Here is a 19,704-nt window from a genome sequence, read left to right as displayed (position 1 = left end):
CCAAGATTGGGAACTAAACATTCAGGGGTATTTCACAATTCAGAAGGACAGACAGAAAGGAAAAGGAGATGGGGTAGCTCTATTGATAAAGGATAGAATCACTGCAATAGTGAGAAATGATATTGGCTCAAATGATCAGGATGTTGAAACAGTTTGGGTCGAGTTAAGGAATAATAAGGGAAAAAAAGTCACTGGTAGGCGTAGTCTATAGGCCCCCTAACAGTAGCAACTCTGTTGGTCGGAGTATAAACCAAGAAATAGTGGGGGCTTGTAAAAAGGGAACAGCAATTACCATGAGTGATTTTAACCTCGATATTGATTGGACAAATCACATTGGTCAGGGTAGCCTTGCGGAAGAGTTCATAGAGTGCATAAGGGACAAGTTCTTTGAGCAGTATGTAATGGAACCAACCAGCGGACAGGCTATCTTAGATCTGGTCCTGTGTAATGAGACAGGATTAATAAACAATCTCCTAGTAAAGGATCCCCTTGGAATGAGTGACCATAGCATGATTGAATTTCAGATTCAGATGGAGGACGAGAAAGTTGGATCTCAACCCAGCGTACTAAGCTTAAATAAAGGAGACTACAAAGGTATGAGGGCAGAGTTGCCTAAATTGGACTGGGAAAATAGATTAAAGTGTAGGATGGTTGATGAACAGTGACATACATTTAAAGAGATATTTCATAACTCTCAAGAAAAATATATTCCAGTGAGGAGGAAAGGGTGTAAAAGAAAAGATAGCCATCCGTGGCTAACTAAAGAAATAAAGGATGGTATCGAATTAAAAACAAGGGTATACAAACTGGCCAAAACTAGTGGGAGGACAGAAGATTGGGAAACTTTTAAAAGCCAGCTAAAAAAAACCTAAAAAAATGATTAAGAAAGGGAAGATAGACAATGGGCTCAATTTTGGCCAGGAGTTGCTCCGTTTTTTTTGGAGTAACTTGATTTTTCTGGCGTATCTTAAACATCCCCATTTTGCACATTCAATTTGTGCCAGTGTAAGTGAGTTAGTTATGATTTTTTTAGTTTGGTTTAGTTTTTCTCACAAGGGGGCATTACCAGCCACCTACACCAGTTTTGGCCATTTAGGCCACTTTGGTCAGCTAATAGTTACTACAAATCTACTTAGGCCAGCGTATGTGGCCACTTCAGAAAACCCTTGCAGAGAGTTAAGAAATCAGCGCAAATAGGTACATTGGAAGCCATTCATCCTGTGATAGGGGCGGGAAGGAAGCGGAGAGAACTTGCACCTGAAGCACCAAGACTTACAAAGCCTAAACAGAGCACAAAAAGTAATAAGCATTCAATAACAAAAAATTGAAGTAAGTCCTACCTTTATCTGAAAACTTAGCCCGGGAAGGCAGCGGGCCGGCCTGTACGGGAGGCCATGCGGCCTGGGATAGGTGCGGGATGACAACGCACCGGGAGACCACTTGGCCAGGGATAGGCGCAGGAGCGATTGAACTGCCGACATCGAAGCACACACAGCGGCTGCAGGAAGCAAACGCACCGGACAGCCTGCAACAGGCTGCAGCAAGCAAATGGCAATACACAAGCAGCTACTTTAACAGTGGGCCGGCCAGTACGGGAGGCCACGCGGCCTGGGATAGGTGCAGGACGACAACGCACCGGGAGACCACTCGGCCAGGGATAGGGACGGGAACTGCTGACATTGGAGCACACACAGACTGCAGGAAGTAAACTCACCGGACAGGCTGCAGCAAGCAAATGGCAAAACACAAGCAGCTACAATTCCTTTTAAAAATGGCCGATTGCCAAATTTCAGCCCTACTGCACATGCGCGGACATCGCGAACCGACTCCAATGTGCATGTGCAGACGTCCCGGCACTGTTTTCAGCACAGGACGATGGCTCCGCCCCCGACTCAACTGGCCACGCTGCGCAATGACCGGGGAGAGGCCAGACAGCTGCCAAAGTGAGGAGGAATTTTTCGGCGCACTACTGAACGGAGAAAAGCGGCGCATCTCCAGTAAGTACACCGAAAAAAGGGGTGGGTCAAAATTGAGCCCTATGAAAGTAAACTAGCACAAAATATAAAATTAGAGAGCAAGAGTTTCTTTAGGTATATAAAAAGGAAAAGAGTGGCTTAGAGGACGAGACCGGGGAATTAGTGATGGGGAACATGGAGATGGCAGAAACTATGAACAAATGTTTTTACGGTAGAGGACACTAACAATATCCCAACAGTGGATAGTCAAGGGGCTATGGGAGGGGGGGGGAGGAACTTAACACAATTACAATCACTAAGGAGGTGGTACTCAGTAAGATAATGGGACTAAAGGCGGATAAATCCCCTGGACCTGATGGCTTGCAGCCTGGGGTCTTAAGAGAAGTAGCGGCAGGGATAGTGGATGCTTTATTTACCAAATTTCCCTGGATTCTGGCACGTCCCAGCAGATTGGAAAATTGCAAATGTAATGCCCCTATTTAAAAAAGCAGGCAGACAAAAAGCAGTAAACTATAGACCAGTTAGCCTAACATCTGTGGTTAGGAAACTGTTGGAGTCCATTATTAAAGAAGCATTAGCAGGACATTTGGAAAAGCATAATTCAGTCAGGCAGAGTCAGCATGGATTTATGAAGGGGAAGTCATGTTTGACAAATTTGCTGGAATTCTTTGAGGATGTAACAAACAGGGTGGATAAAGGGGAACCAGTGGATGTGGTGTATTTGGACTTCCAGAAGGCATTTGACAAGGTGCCACATAAAAAGGTTATTGCACAAGTTTACAGGGTTGAGGGTAATATATTAGCATGGATAGAGGATTATTTAACTACCAGAAAACAGAGAGTCGGGATAAATGGTTCATTCTCGGTTGGCAATCAGTAACTAGTAGGGTGCCGCAGGGATCAGTGCTGAGATCCCAACTATTTACAATCTATATTAATGACTTGGATGAAGAGATCAAGTGCAACGTAGCAAAGTTTGCTGATGATACAAAGATGGGAGGAAAAGCAATATGTATGAGGAGGACACAAAAAACTTGCAAAAGGGCATAGACAGGCTAAGTGAGTGGGCAAAATTTTGGCAGCTAGAGAATAATGTTGGAAAGTGTGAGGTTATACACTTTGGCAGAAAAAAAGTCGAAGAGCAAGTTATTATATAACTGGAGAAAAATTTCAAAGTGCTGCAGTAGAACAGGACCTGGGGATCCTGGTGCATGAAACACAAAGGGCTACTATGCAGGTACAGCAAATGATCAGGAAGGCCAATGGAATCTTGACCTTTATTACAAAGGGGATGGAGGGGATGGAGTATAAAAGCAGGGAAGTCTTGCTACAATTATACAGGGTATTGGTGAGGCCACACCTAGAATACTGCGTACAGTTTTGGTTTCCATATTTAAGAAAGGTTGCTTTGGAGACAGTTCAGAGAAGGTTCACTAGGTTGATTCCGGAGATAAGGGGGTTAACTTATCAGGAAAGGTTGAGTAGGTTGGGCCTCTACTCATTGGAATTCAGAAGAATGAGAGGTGATCTTATTGAAACGTATAAGATTATGAGGGGGCTTGACAAGGTGGATGCAGAGTGTATGTTTCCACTGATGGGGGAGACTAGAACTAGGGGGCATAATCTTAGAATAAGGGGCCGCCCATTTAAAACAGAGATGAGGAGAAATTTCTTCTCTGACGGTTGTAAATCTGTGGAATTCGCTGCCTCAGAGAGCTGTGGAAGCTGGGTCATTGAATAAATTTAAGACAGAGATAGACAGTTTCTTAACCGATAAAGGAATAAGTGGTTATGGGGAGCAGGCAGGGAAGTGGACCTGAGTCCATGATCGGATCAGCCATGATTGTATTAAATGGAGGAGTAGGCTCGAGGGGCCGTATGGCCTACTCCTGCTCCTATTTCTTATGTTCTTATGTCCTTAGTGCTGCAGCAGGGATGATGCTGCAGCATCAGAAAAGGTGACAAGGGACGCTAAAGGGTCAGAAGCAAGGTTAGATTCGAAGGAAGGTTCCCTTTGAAGACCTTGGTCAAGTCCAAAGCATTCAACAGGAGGAAGAAAATGTCACAAGGCCCTCCTCACCCTTCATTGGGGGAGCTCTGGGCCTTTACCGCTGTTTCCTGGGGCCTAGCGCCACTGTCCACGTGGCAGTCCCCAGAAGTGGTGGTAACTGGGGCGTAATGAAGGGATACGGGCTATACTCACTTGTATGAGATGAGCTTCTGATGTTGTATACACTCCATCAGCAAGACTGACTAATTTCACCTCTGTAACCTCGCTAGACCTGCTTCAGCTCATCTGCTGTTGAAACTCCCATCCATGCCTTTGTTAACTCTAGACTTGAATATTCCAATGCTCTCATGGCCGGCCTCCCATCTTCCATTCTACATAAACTTGAGCTCATCCAAAACTCTGCTATCCATATCCCAACTCGCACCAAATCTTATCACCCCTGTGTTTGCTGACTTACATTGGATCCCAGTCTGGCAATGCCTCAATTTTAAAATTCTCATAATTGTGCTTAAATCCTTCCATGGCCGTACCCCTCCCTATCTCAGTCACCTCCTCCAACTCTACAGCCCTTTGAGACCTCTGCGCTCCTCCAATTCTGGCATCTTGCACATCCCTGATTTTAATCGATCCACCATTGCTGACTGTTCCTTTCAATTCTAGGTTCTAAGTTCTGGAGTCCCCCACCCTCAACCTCTCTGCCACCCTACCTCTCTCTCCTTTAAGATGATCTTTAAAACTTACCTCTTTGACCAAGCTTTTGTTCATCTGTCCTTCTAGCCCCTGATGTCCCTCCGTGTCAGATTCTGTCTGAGGTGACTCCTGTGAAGTGCTTTGGGACATTTTACTACTTTAATGATGCTATATAGATGCAAGTTCTTGTTATTACGCGGCGAGCAGGAAGAACCGACCAGCAGTACTCCTGGAGCTGGGGAGGGAGACCCTGTTTGGGGCGATCAGATGACAATAGACTTCAATGCCTGAAGTTTGGCAGGATTGTGGACAAGAAATCCCCATATAATGCTGAGAATTCAGGACAGATAATTTCTCAAAACCAAGACTAAGCAAATGTGAATCTAAATAGATTAACAAGCAAACTAAAAGTGACTTAAAGAGAAACAATTGCCTATACAAATTCGGTAGGGAGAGAGGAGAAAGTGTCATGAATACAAGAGAATTCAGAAACACAATAAAGGGTGCACAGAGGGGCAAAGAGTGAACTGGAGAAAGGCATAGCAGCTGAGGCTAGAAAATCATAGATACTCTGAATGACTACTTCCTCCAAGTATTCACAAGGTTTGACATGAGCAGCATGCTCTCTCCAGACTAAGATATTCCAGTTAAAATCAATGATTTAATTATGAATGAGGTGGAAGTCCTAGACAGGCTAACTGGGGCTCAAAATAAGTAAATCTCCAGGGATAGATGACATTTATCCTACACTTCTGAGAAAGACCAGGGAAGAGATCTGTGGGGCACTACCAATCATTATGAGTCAATGGACACTGGGAAGGTACCAAAAACAGACATAGGCAACTACAGACCCCTTAGTCTTACTTCCATTCTAAATAAAATAATATAATTGATTATCAGGAGTAAACATGGGATTAAAGAGATGGTGGTAACTTGGGTACATAATTGGCTAAGGGATAAGAGGCAGAGAGTAGTAGTGAACGTGACTGGAGAGAAGTATGCAACCAGGCCCCCAAGGGATCGGTATTAGGACTATTGCTCTTATTATATATAAATAAATTGGATTTGAGTATAGGGAGCACTTTTTGAAGTTTGGGGGTGATACAAAATGTACCAATGTGATATATTGTAAACAGGATAGTAGCAGACTTCAGGAGAACTGAGGCAGACTGGTGAAATGGGCAGACACATGGCAGATTTAATGCAATTTAATGCAGGTAAGTGTGAAGTCATGCACTTTGGGAGGAACAACATGGAGAGGCAGTATAATCTAAATGGTACTATTTTGAGAGGAGTGCAAGAGCAGAGGGACCTAGGGGTGCATATTCACGAATCTCTAAAGGTAGCAGGGCAAGTTAATAAGGCAGCTAAGAAAGCATATGGGATACTTAGCTTTGTAAATAGGGGCAGTGAATACAAAAACAAGGATGTCATGCTAAACCTTTACAAATCAATGGTTAGGCCTCAGCAGGAGTATTGTTTACAGTTCTGGGCACCAAACTTTAGGAAGTATATAGAAACATAAAAATTTACAGCGCAGAAGGAGGCCATCTCGGCCCATCATGTCCACACCAGCCGACAAAGAGCCGCACGGCCCTTGGTCAGCAGCCCTAAAGATTACATATAAACCCATGAACAATGGCGGAAAGGCAAAGAGCACCCAGCCCAACCAGTCTGCCTCACACAACTACGACACACCTTATACTGGAAACATTCTACACTCCAACCCAACCTGAGCCATGTGATCTCCTGGGAGAGGCAAAAACCAGGTAAAAACCCAGACCAATTTAGGGAGAAAAAATCTGGGAAAATTCCTCTCCGACCCAACCAGGCGATCGAAACTAGTCCAGGAGGTCACCCTGGCCGTATTCTATTCCCTGCAGTACTTACCATTATATCTGCGCCGTCCAACAAAAGGACATCAAGTCTAATCACAATTATCAACCCTGCAGGTTACGGCACTTTTAAGTGCTCATCCAACCATCTCTTAAAAGTGGTGAGGGTTTCTGCATTCACCACTCTTCCAGACAGTGAGTTCAGATCGCCACAACCCTCTGCCATAAAGATGCCCCCCATCAAATCTCCTCTAAACCTTCCACCAACCACCTTAAAACTAAGCCCCCTCATAACAGACCCCTCCACCAATGGAAATAGGCCCTTACTATCCACTATGTCCAGGCATCTCAATATTTTGTACACCTCAATAAGGTCTCCTCTCAACCTCATCTGTTCCAATGAGAACAAACCCAGCCTATCCAATCTGTCCTCATAACTAAGATTCTCCATTCCAGGCAGCATCCTAGTAAATCTCCTCCGCAGCCTCTCTACTGCAATCACGTCCTTCCTATAATACGGCGACCAGAACTGCACACACTACTCCAGCTGTGGCCTAACCAAAGTATTATACAATTTAAGCATAACGTCCCTGCTCTTATATTCTATGCCTCGGCCAAAAAAGGCAAGCATTCCGTATGCCTTCTTAACCACCTTATGCACCTGGCCTGCTACTTTCAGGGATTTGTGGACAAGCATTCCAAGGTCCCTTTGTTCATCTACACTATTAAGTGGCCTAACGCTTAACGTGTATACCCTTTCCTTATTAGCCCTCCCAAAGTGCATCACCTCACATTTCTCTGAATTAAAATCCATTTGCCACTGCTCTGCCCACCTGACCAGTAGATTGATATCCTCCTGCAGCCCATGACTTTCCTCTTCATTATCAACCACACAGCTAATTTTAGTGTTGTCTGCAAACTTCTTAATCATACTCCCTATATTCAAATCTAAATCATTGATATATACCATAAAAAGCAAGGGACCCAGTACTGAGCCCTGCGGAACCCCACTGGAAACATCCTTCCAGTCACAAAAACATCCATCGATCATTACCTTTTGCTTCCTACCTTCAAGTCAATTTTGGATCCAACTTGCCACTTTGCCCTGTATCGCATGGGCTTTAATCTTCTTGACCAGTCTACCATGTGGGACCTTATCAAAAGTCTGACTAAAGTCCATATATACTTCATCGTACTCACTACCTTCATCGACCCTCTTGGTTACCTTCTCAAAAAGTTCAATCAGGTTAGTCAAACACGATCTTCCCTTATCCATGCTGACTGTCCCTAATTAATCCTTGCCTTTCCAAATGTAGATTTACCCTGTCAGGATTTTTTCCAATAATTTTCCCACCACTGAAGTTAGGCTGACAGGCCTGTAATTACTCGGCCTTTCCCTTTCTCCCTTCTTAAACAAGGGTACTACATTAGCAGTCCTCCAATCATTCGGCACCATGCCCAGATCCAAAGAGGACTGGAAAATGATGGTCAAGACCTCTGCTATTTCCTCTTTTACTTGGCTCAACAGCCTGGAATGCATTTCATCCGGGCCTGGGGACTTATCTACTTTCAAAGCTGCTAAACCCCTTAATACTTCCTCTCTCACTATATTTATTTCATCCAGAATATCACACTCCTCCTCGATAGCAGTATCTGCATTGCCCCTTTCCTTTGTGAAAACAGATGCAAAGTATTCGTTAAGAACCTTACCAACATCTTCCGTCTGCACACAAAGCTTACCCTCATGGTCTCTAATAGGCCCTACCCTTTCTTTAGTTACCCTCTTACTCTTAATATATTTATAGAACATCTTAGGGTTTTCCTTAATTATACTGGCCAAGAATTTCTTGTGCTCTCTCTTAGCATTCCTAATATCCTTTTTAATTTTTCCTCTTAACTTTCTATATTCCTCTAAAGATTCTATAGTATTTAGCCGTTGGTATATGACATAAGCGTCCCTTTTTTTCTTAATCCTCCTCTGTAAGTCCCTAGACATCCAGGAGGCTCTAGAATTATTTTTCCCAGCCTTTTTCTTTCAGGGCACATATTTGGTCTGAGCCTTCCGGATCTCCTCCTTGAATGCCTCACACTATTTCAACATTGATTTACCCACAAGTAGCTGTTTCCAGTCCACTATGGCCAAATTACTCCTTAACTTAGCAAAATTAGCTTTTCCCCAATTCAGAACTTTTATTCCAGGCCTATCCTTGTCCTTATCCATAACCAACTTGAATCTGACTGAATTATGGTCACTGGCACCCAAATGCTCCCCCACTAATACCCCTTCAACCTGCCCAGCTTCATTCTCCAAAATTATATCCAAGACCGCCCCCCTCTCATGTTGGGCTTGCTACATACTGACTAAAAAAAGTTCTCTTGAATGCATTTCAAGAATTCCGCACCCTCTATACCCTTCACACTAAATTTGTCCCAATTAATTTTTGGATAATTAAAATCCCCTACTTTTACTACCCTATGATTTTTGGACTTCACAGCAATTTGCCTACATATTTGCTGCTCTATCTCCCTCCCACTGTTATGGGATCTATAATACACGCCCAGCAGTGTGATCGTCCCTTTTATATTTTTCAATTCGACCCATACGGCCTCCTTTGATGATCCCTCTAACATATCATCCCTCCTCACCGCTGAAATAGTTTCTTTAATCAGTACCGCAACACACACACCCTTTTTCCCCCCTCTCTATCTTGTCTAAAAATCCTGTAGCCAGGAATATTGATCTACCAAACCTGCCCCTCTTTCAGCCATGTTTCTGTAATGGCTATAATGTCATACTCCCAAGTATCTACCTGTGCTCTTAGCTCAACTGCCTTATTCGCTATACTCCTTGCATTAAAGTATATACCATTCAGCACAGGAAGATCTCCTTGCTTATTACATACTAAGCCTTGTTTCCTCTGTCTTACAGATTTGCTTTCTAGATTCTTGCTATCCAATTTCTGCTATACTTCCTTCTCTTTTGAATTTGTTCTCAGGTTCCCATCCCCCCGCCAAGCTAGTTTAAACTCTCCCCAACAGCACTAGCAAAACTCCTCACGAGGATATTGGTCCCAGCGCTGTTGAGGTGCAACCTATCCGGTTTGTACAGATCCCATCTCCCCCAGAAGTGGTCCCAATGCCGCAAGAATTTAAAGCCCTCCCTCCTACACCAACTTTCCAGCCATGTGTTCATCCTCTCTATCCTATTATATTCATTAGCACGTGGCACCGGTAGTAACCCGGCGATTACTACCTTTGAGGTCCTACCCTTTAATTTTTTTCCTTGCTCCCTGAATTCTTCCTGTAGGATCTCATCCCTCATTTTACCTCTGTTGTTAGTCCTGATATGGACCAAGACCTCTAGCTGTCCCCTCTAGCAGGACCCTTCCCCCCCTCCGCCCCCAAGAATGCCTTGTGTCCTATCAAGGCCTTGGAGAGGGTACTCAGAAGGTTTCATAGACTGGTACCAGGAATGAGGGACTTCAGTTATGTGGAGAGATTGTAGAAGCTGAAATTGTTCTCCTTAGAGCAGACAAGGTTATGGGGAGACCTAATAAAGGTGTTCAAAATCATGAAGGATTTTGATAGAGCAAATAGGGAGAAACTGTTTCCTCTGGCAAGTGAGTCAGTAACCAGAAGTCATAAGGTTTAAAATAATTAGCAAAAGAAATAGATAGGAAATGAGAAACCATTTTGTCACACAACGGTTTGTTAAGACCTGGAACGCACTACCTGATGGGGTGGTGGAAGCAGGTTCAATAGAAACCATCAATGGGCAATTGTTAAAGTACTTGAGGAGGACAAATTTGCATGATTAAGGGGGAAAGCTAAAGTATGGGACTAAATTAGCCAGCTCTTTCAAAGAGCCAGCACAGGCACAATGGGCTGAACGGCCTCCTTCTGTGCTGTCGATCCTATGTTATGATCTATACAATAATAACCTGGTTAACTGCAGTCAGCATGGATTCAGAAATCCTGCCTGGCCAACCTCCTCGACTTCTTCAAGGAAGTGACAACTCAACTGGACTTTGATAAGCTCTATGGTGTTGTGTGCTTTGACTTCTAAAAGGCTTGTGATAAAGTTCCACATGAAAGATTATTAATTAAGTTCAAAGCTATGGGGATTCAAGGTAAACCCTGAGCATAGATAAGAAACTGGCTAAAGGGTGGGAAACAGCAAGGACTGGTTGGAGGAGATATGCCATTGTTTGGGCGGGAGTGTACGGACTGGGGTTCACGGCGTTCCGACTACTACTGTGTCTAATTTACATAAATACAGTCATAAGACTGGATTTTCAGTCTTCTGCCGCCCCTGTTAGCACCCCGGCGGCCAGCTTCCAACACCCCACTGGGACATTCGGTGCTGATTTCAAGGGGACGCGAAGCAGTACCGCCTGGAAGTGACAAGTCGGTGTGCAATGTCTCTGGTTGCAACACCGGCTCGATAATTGGCTGCCGCCTGACCCATAGCACCCTATAGTGCGCCCTGCTGAGAACGCCTGTGGAAGCTGGCGTTCTAAGCTGTAGTGGCTGCAGTGAGGTAAGTAATGTGGAGGGAGATTTAAACATTAGCATCTCCCTGACAACGGAGGCAGCGCAAGCCTGGAGCAGCTGGAGGGGGATTTAAACATAAGCATCTCCTTGACAACGGAGGCAGCTCGAGCCTGGAGCAGCTGGAGGGAGATTTAAACATCAGTGTCTCCCTGACAACGGAGGCAGCGCGAGTCTGGAGCTATAGGTCCTATCAAGAGGACAAAATGAGAAATAAAAAGTAACAAAATTATTGATGGAGGACAATGATTGGTTCTTCCAGATTAATTGAATCACTGGACAGGGAATGAATCTTAAAAAAGCTAATAACTGATTCAATTTGATTCAATTGCTGATTTTCTAATTTTAACTTATGATATATATTATTTAATTTTGTTTAATTATAATTAATCTCTATTATACTGATTTTACTATTTTATTACTTATTTTATTTTATTACTTACAATGTAATTTGAATTTCTTTTTTTTTAGTTTTTTTGCCTGTGTCTATCTGCGTGCGCATTTTGGCTGCCGCTTCAGACCTGAGTCTTTAACCTCTTTTTACACTTCCTGCTCATGCTTTTTCTCTCTTTTCCTCAATGGTCAATATCTAATGTGTTGTAAAATTGTTGTGAAGCGCCTTGGGACGTTTTACTACCTTAAAGGCGTTATATAAATAAAAGTTATTATTATTATTAATAATAGTCGACCTCACATAAATGTAATTGTTTTTTGTGTGTTTTTTTTTTGCAATTTATGTTGTGATGGTGAGTTATGTATTGGGAATGTTTTTGTGGGGTTTTTATAAAAAAGATTTCCCCCCCCGAGGCCTCTCTTATGGCGCTCCGAGGCCGGCTGTTTAGCTCGGGACTTCCGCTTTCTCAGCTGGCCTAGCGCCCTAAAAGAGGTGTGCAACGCCTCCCTTAGCGCTCCGCTCCAAACTCCGGGCCCAGCTGATGAATTTTGCGGTGGCAGACGCAATCCATTTGCTGCCGCAAAATTTACCACTCCGCCCGGGACAACACCGCAACAGAGGCATGACTAAATTTCTTCCCCATAGAGTCATAGTGCCATTACGGCATAGAAGGAGGCCATTTGGCCCATTGAGTCCATGCCGGCTCTCTGTGGAGCAATCCAGTCAGTCCCAGTCCCCCACTCTATCCCCGTAACCCTGCAAGTTTATTTTCCTCAAGTGCCTATCCAATTTCCTTTTGAAATCATTGATCGTCTCTGCTTCCACCACCCTCGTAGGCAGCGAGTTCCACCCATTATCACTTGCTACGTAAAAAAGTTCTTCCTCACATCTCCCCTATATCTCTTGCTCAAAACCTTAAATCTGTGTCCCCCGAGTCCTTGTACCATCAGCTAATGAGAACAGCTTTTCTTTGTCCACCTTATCTAAACCTATCATAATTGTATACACCTATCAAATCTCCCCTCAACCTCCTTTACTCTAAGGAGAATAACCCCAGCTTCTCCAACCTAACCTTGTAGCTAAAATCTCTCATCCCTGGAACCATTCTGGTAATTCTCCTCTGCACCCTCTCAAGGACCTTCACATCCTTCCTAAAGTGTGGTGACCAGAACTGGATGCAATACTTCAGTTGTGGCCTAACTAGAGCTTTATAAAGGTTTAGCGCAACTTCCCTGCTTTTGTACTCAATACCTCTATTTATGAAGCCCAGGATCCCATATGCTTTGCTAACTACACTCTCAATATGTCCTGCCACCTTCAAAGATCTATGCACATGAACCCCTCTGTCCCTGCACACTCTTTAGAACTGTGCCATTAAGTCTATATTGCCTCTCCCTTCTGCCAAAATCCATCACCTTATACTTCTCTGTATTAAATTCCATCTGCCACTTGTCTGCCCAATCTGCCAGCCTATCTATGTCCTGTAGTAGTCGATTGGTATCGTCCTCACTGGTTGCCACGCCTCCAAGTTTGGTATCATCAGCAAATTTTGAAATTTTACTCTGTATTCCAATATCCAAGTCATATATATATATCAAAAAATGCAATGGTCCTAGCACTAACCACTGGGGAACACCACGGTCCACCATCCTCCAGTCTGAAAAACAACCTTTCACCACAACTCACTGTTTTCTGACCTTAAGCTAATTTCTTATCCAAACTGACATTGATCCTCCTATTCCATGAGCCTCAATTTTGTTAACCAGCCTTTTATGTGGCACTTTGTCAAACGCCTTACTAAAATCCATGTAGACAACAGCCACTGCATTCCCATCATCAACCCTCTCTGTTATTTCATCAAAAAAATTCAATTAGATTCGTCAAACACGATCTGCCTTTTACAAATCCGTGCTGGCTCACCTTAATTAACTTAAACCGCTCCCATGCCTGTTAATTTTTTCCCTGATTATTGTTTCTAAAACCTTACCCACCACTGATGTTAAACTGACTGGCCTGTAGTTACTAGGGATGTCCTTACATCCTTTCTTGAATAGGATTCAGAAACTCAATGTAATGTGGTCAAATTTGAATATAAAACCAAACTGGGAGAGGCAGTGGAATCAGAGGAGGCAGCTCTGAAATTACAGAATGAGCTGTATAAAATACGTAAGTAGGCAGAACAATGTCAGAGCACTACACATAGGAAAGAAAAATAGATGACCTATTTACTTCATAGATGGCGTTGAAATACTACAGATGAAGCTGAAAGAAATCTAGGAGTCTTAATAGACTCAAAGTAAACATGGGCTTTTCAGCAGACATCTGAGAGATGATCTTGTAGAGTTATGCAAGATGGTCAAGGCTATTGATAAAGTTAGCCTGAAATATGACTTTAAATTAAACTACGGAAGTAGAACTAGGGAACATGGGTTCAAACTAGTAAAAGATGATTTTAGGACGAATATTGAAAAATTCTTCTTTATTAACTTCAATGGAAATGAAAGTTGAGGAGATGTTTAACCGGCTGCTCTGATATTTTCCGTTTTGTACATTCGTCCATAGTCAAAATGATTCCCTTTGCTTTCATTATAATTACTTTCCAATGTTTATTTTCATAGTGTGGGGTTAAGATCACAACAATAAAGATGTTAGAATAGTGCAGAGTTGAAGTACAGTGCTTGTTTAGCATGTCTGGCACTAAATACAATTAGCTGCACTGACCATGACAATGTTGTTGCTTAGTGGCACCACACCGAGAGTAAAGTTAAGCCCAAAACGTGCTGTTTCATATTCTGGGTGTAGAATACTGCTGCAGCTGTATCAGCAGAAGCTGCTGGGAGATTTTACCTGTTTAATGCTTCCTTCCTGCAGGATGATATGGCACAAGAGCGTGACATGCAGGTAGCAGTAACTGGCAAATTGAAAAAGCACTTTAATCCAGTGGCAAAGCAGAGCAACACTACTGCGGGCGTCAGTGTTATTATGGTGAGTCGGACTATGTACAAATAAATCTCACGTCAATTAAGGAAAACCTCCAACTAAACATTCAACATGTTTCTACAATGTTACTCACTAACTTTTTGTCCATGGCCATCCTCCCAAGCAGTGTTTTGATCAGAGGCCATCATCATGCTGCACCTCAGAGTGTTGAGTTGCAGGTCCATGCCTGTGATTTCCCACACTGAGTCCTTTGAGGTGGGGGGGGGGGTGGATGGGGACTAATTATATGGGCATGTGTCCTGAGTGCAATAACTGCCTCTAGAGTGGCATTAGTAGAGACTTCAGATCAAGCATCATGTCTACAATCCATTCTCAGATGGAGAAGATGTCCAGCAGGAAAAAGAAAAGTAGATTACACTTTGGGGAGGATGAAAATTCTGTCCGTATATATCTCTTTTTTTTTTGTCTTTACTTCCCTTCTCTATTGGTTTTCTCTCTTTTTCTTTCTTTGTTTCTATCTTTTTTTTAATCTTTCTCCCCATTTCCTCTCCCTCCTTGATTCTCTCTCTCTTTCTCATTCCGTACGCTGTCTACTTGATATGCAGATAGCTTTAGATGAAGTAGGGTAGAGGAGACTCATGTGGAGCATAAACACCAGCACAGATTAGTTTGGCCGGATGGCCTGTTTCTGTGCTGTGAATTCGATGTAATCACTTTATTCTAGATCTTCCTCTTTCTCTTCCTCCTCCTTCTTCCTCTTCTCCCTCCCCCACTTTTTCTCTTCCCTCCTCCTACCTGCCCTTTCCTCCTTCTCCCTCCTACCTCTCCCTCTCTTTCTCCCCCAACCGTTCCCTCCTTTGAAGTATGTGGAAAATAAAATTGGGTGGGGTCAGGGTGTAAAACAAGTGGGGGGGGGGGCAATCTGATCCCGTCAGTTTCCCGCTGGTCGGTTTAGGTTAAAATTACCCCCCATACTTCAGCAACAGAAACAGGCAGATGCACGCAGCAGCAAAAGCCACAGATGAGTGGGAGATGGGCGACAAGTGGTCATAGGTCATATTCCAAATACACTTATTTTAATGTATCCCACTAGAGTTATAGGAAGGCTAATGTTTAGATATGTCCGTGTCCATTTGTTTTATATTACTGGCAGTGTAAGAAGCAGCTGCATTTTAAATATAAATTATATATTAATCTGCTTTGATTCTGGGCTACACCTCACTATAGAATGATATTTTACCTCAGGGATGGAAACGTGGCTTATTATCCTGCTAGTGCTATTTGTAAATGGTTTTAAAACCTGTACGAAAAAGCACACAAAAAATGACGGGGTAACTTTCTGGCTTTGTTCTGCCGGTAGTGAGCTTCACCCACTGGTAGTGCATATCTGAAATTGGGGCCTACACTGTGCGGCACTTTCGGACAGGCAAGGTTCCCCGCTGGCAGTGCAAAGCTGGAAATTGCCCGGTTAGTACAATGCACCGTTTGGTACTGTAGAGCAATGTTTCTCAAACTGGGGTCCACAGACTCCTGGGTCCATAGAAACTTTCCAGGGGGTCCGCGACCAGAGGTCATTTCAGTCCTGCTCCTCTTTATAAAACCGACACTGATTCAGTTCTTGCGAATTATTCTCAATGGCTGGGCCCATCTCCTCACAGAGGCCCACAGCTCTCACTCACTTTGCAATGAACGATCCCTCTGGTGGAACCGATTCCTCTCCCTCCCGACACATGATCAGACCGCCTGCGGGGCCCTTCATCTACAAGCCCACAGTGTAGCTATAACAGAGCATGCCAGTGGAACAATATGGCGGTGAATCATGCGCCCAGCAGCACTCAGCATGTGCATGGGTGCACGAGCCCTCACCTTGGTCAGCCTGCTGACAGCTTAGAAAATTGTCCAGCACTAAGTGGCTAATAGTGGCCGTCTGTTGCTGCAGAGTACCCAGAATTGGCGTGAGAAGCAGGGACACCCATCTCACTGATATCTATAAGTAAATACCTGTTTACTTAAAAGCATTATTAAAACCTTCTTTACATGCAGCATTTACATATCATGAGTATCATATAGTATTATCATTTTGATGGGGAATCTGTGATTAGTAATCGATTTGAAAAGGAGTCTTTCAACCAAAAAAGTTTGAGAACCACTGCTAAACTGAACGGAAAGCCCCAGGTTCAATTGCTGGTCCGTGCCGAGTTATCTGATCTCAGCTGGGGATAAGAGGAGAACGGCAATGGGTCTCACACCCATGAACTAGGGAAGAAAACAAATCCGCCAGAATTCCTGCTCCTGATGCGATCCATGACCTCCTGCTGGGAAGTGCTAATGTGGCAGTCAGTCTCATCCATACTGAGACAGATTTATGTACATTAGGTCCTGTCTTCAGTGGGACAGGATTCCAATGCCGTACAGTGTAGAAGAGACAAAAAAACAAAAACCCCTCAAGTGGTTAGACAGTCTACAAATCTCTGCCAGGGCCAGGTGCAGAAAATGCTGCCTTAACTTGGAGACTTCACACACATAGCTGTTTTATTGTTAAATTATAATTAAAACCAAAAATGCTGGAAATCTGGAGATTGATCATCATCTGAAAAGAGAAAAAGATTAACGTTTCAGGTGTAGACCCGTCCTGGAAACAGGATTAGCGCCCAAAACATTAACCCCACTTCCCTCTTTTCAGCTGGCAATCAACATAAACTGTAGTTCTCCAATATTTTGTGTTGATATTTCAGATTTTCAAATATCCTTTTTTTAAAGCTATTTTTGCCAATGAATGAAGATGAAGAATATTAGCAGTAGGGAATGGGATGCTTTGGGCAGCATCAAGCATTCTGCAGTTGACTGCATCACCTCTGTAGGAGCTGTAGCCTGCTACCCCTACCCCAGCCCAGTTTCCTTTCCAAGGTTTTTTTAAGATACAAGGTGGGATGTCTGGCACTCAGCACTGCGGAGGAGTGGAATGCAGTGAGGTTGCAGCGAGACAGCCGCTGCAGCACCAAAAGAGAAGAGGGACAGCCTTAAAGGGACCAGAGGACCCCCAAAGACTGTTGTACCAATTTGACCATAGACCTTGGACTGGACCGAGCGGTCTGAACTCTTTAAGTTTTTCCATCTTGGGCGCACAAAACTTTCCACTGCTGTTTCTGCAGGGACTCCCACCACCCTCCTGCTTATCCCTGGAGTCGGCAGACATGGCAGCAGTAAGTTGGGAAATTGAAGTGCTTGCTAAGGCCCCCCTCCTAGCCTGCATTTCCACATGGCAGACAGTGAAGGAGCAGTTGGAAGCTTTCCCGCCTGGGATGGTGGGTGAGGAAATTTGGTCAGGGCGGGGATGATGGCAGTAGATCTTGCCGCCCCATTTTTCCCTGTGGAGACGATGCCTGTAAAATGGGCGGAAACAGTGCTGAATTTAGCAGAGTGATGGCCCACGCCCCACTCGCACGTGGGGTCGAGCCACCGCCAAATTCCTCAGGGCTTATTGTTTTTAGGTGGCCCTGGCTGGCACCTGCTTGAAATGAGCGTAGGCATCAGTTCAATATTGAAATGAGGGTCCTGCGCCCATATTTGAGAAATTCAATTAGACTAGTTAGAGCTTGCACTATGGAAGCGCTTGACTAATTTTCATGCTCTAAGGCGGCCTCACCAGTGGTTCTTAAAGGGACAGCTTATCTTAATGTGGAGCCAGGAGGAGCAGGAGTGCATTTTCTGCCTCCACATTAACACTGCAGACCACTGGCCTGCACTCGCCCCTCCCGTTTGGCTCCCCCTCCCTAGACTTAACTGCAGGCCAGTTTGTGCGCTCAAGGCGGAAAAACTTGAAGAGTTCAGACTGCGAACTGCCTCAAGGTGCCCGCATCTCACCAGATTTATTCTGTTGAAGCCTTGGACGAATTTAGGTCAGTCCTCGGGCCTCTCACTTCTGGCACACAAGTCCATCCTTCAAATCATTTTACACCCATTATCGCTTGCTACAAATTTAGGCCCCAATTTTTTTCTTGCCACTTTATGTAGCAATGTCATAAGCAAATTCAAGAATGTTTCACCGGTCAATATTTTGAGTGAAATTGTAGGCACATTGATAAAGTACAATAAATACCGGCCAAAGGAAATCTCAAATTTGCTTATGATGTCACTACCAATAATGGCTAGAGGAAACCATCCCCACTCATTTCTATAACATTCGGTATCATTTTCCCCTTCCTGCTCACAGCCACACAATCAGCCACTGCTTATCTGGGCTGTGTATGCTGTTTACATCTTCGACACACCATACGCTAATGCCCAAACACCCTGTAGAGTTGTTAAATGCAGGTTCTTGTTGTGATTCCCCCTACACAGGGTACTCAGCCGTGCCATTTCAGAGGTGTGTTTGGAACTTAGTTTCTCCTCCATTAAGATGGAGAGTAAATCAAGCAAGAATCATCCTGGGCACACTCTAGCTTTTAGGTGTTTTGTTTTCCTTACAATTGATGGCACATACCCTCCCTGCATAAGAGTGACATACCTCAACGCTGCTGGTATAGAGACAGAAATAATAATCGCAACTCAATGTGGCAAAAAGTTACGCATTTTTGCCAGTGGTTGTTAATATTCATGACCTTGGAACCGTAGAAAGTACAGTTCATCGTATATGAATTGGGTGACAATCTTAAAAATGCGCTGCTTTGAACAAAAAGGGGGCAATATTCACCTTCACTGATTGGCTGGTAAACAGGCAGAGCAGATCACCTTCCATTTAAGGAACTGAAAATCGGCAGTTTCTCTAATGGGTGGACAATCCATTTCTCCAGTTTACTGCTCAAGCAGTGAAGTTGAAAATGGTTCCCAAAGTATTTCTTCGACTGGCTGCTGGTGTGAGACGCGGTCTGATTTTCAGACAGGGCCTCCTCACCAGGCCGCCAACAGTTTGCAGGGACCATTGCAAAATCATCTGGCCTGAAGGCAGGGCCAACTGGCAGCAAGGTAAGTCTGGGGCGGGGCAGGCGGTCAGACACAGAGTGGGGGGAGTGGCCGTGGCCCACATTATTCTTGTGGAGCCCAGAAGAGCACGCCTGCTCCTCCCAGCCCCACAAAATGAATCTTAAACTTGCTGTATTTGGTCCTCTCCATGTGTAGTTGTATCACAAAATGGCAATCAGCTTCTTATATATGCCATAGGACCCCAATTTGCATATTTAAAGTACCTACCACCTGAAACAGGTGGACACATAGCCACATAGTGGTAGAAACCTTTTACAATTTTACCAGCGATTTTCCAGGCGCTACTCGCCCATTTCTGTCTCGCAGAGGCGGTGAAAATCTGCT

At 44.0% G+C, this 19,704-nt stretch overlaps 1 protein-coding gene across 1 annotated transcript in view; it reads left to right on the top strand.

Moving 5' to 3' along the window:
• Window positions 1-19,704, top strand: part of dclk2a (doublecortin-like kinase 2a) — a 640,305-nt gene that overhangs the window by 590,305 nt on the left and 30,296 nt on the right. Inside the window, exon 15 of the mRNA XM_070871479.1 lies at window positions 14,329-14,442. Within this exon, the coding sequence (XP_070727580.1) occupies window positions 14,329-14,442 (114 nt within the window). The remainder of the gene's footprint in view (window positions 1-14,328; window positions 14,443-19,704) is intronic.

The sequence above is a fragment of the Pristiophorus japonicus genome, chromosome 2, assembly GCF_044704955.1.
Source record: "Pristiophorus japonicus isolate sPriJap1 chromosome 2, sPriJap1.hap1, whole genome shotgun sequence".
In the NCBI taxonomy this organism is placed as follows: Eukaryota; Metazoa; Chordata; class Chondrichthyes; family Pristiophoridae; genus Pristiophorus; species Pristiophorus japonicus.
This window is presented reverse-complemented; position numbering and strand designations above follow the sequence as displayed.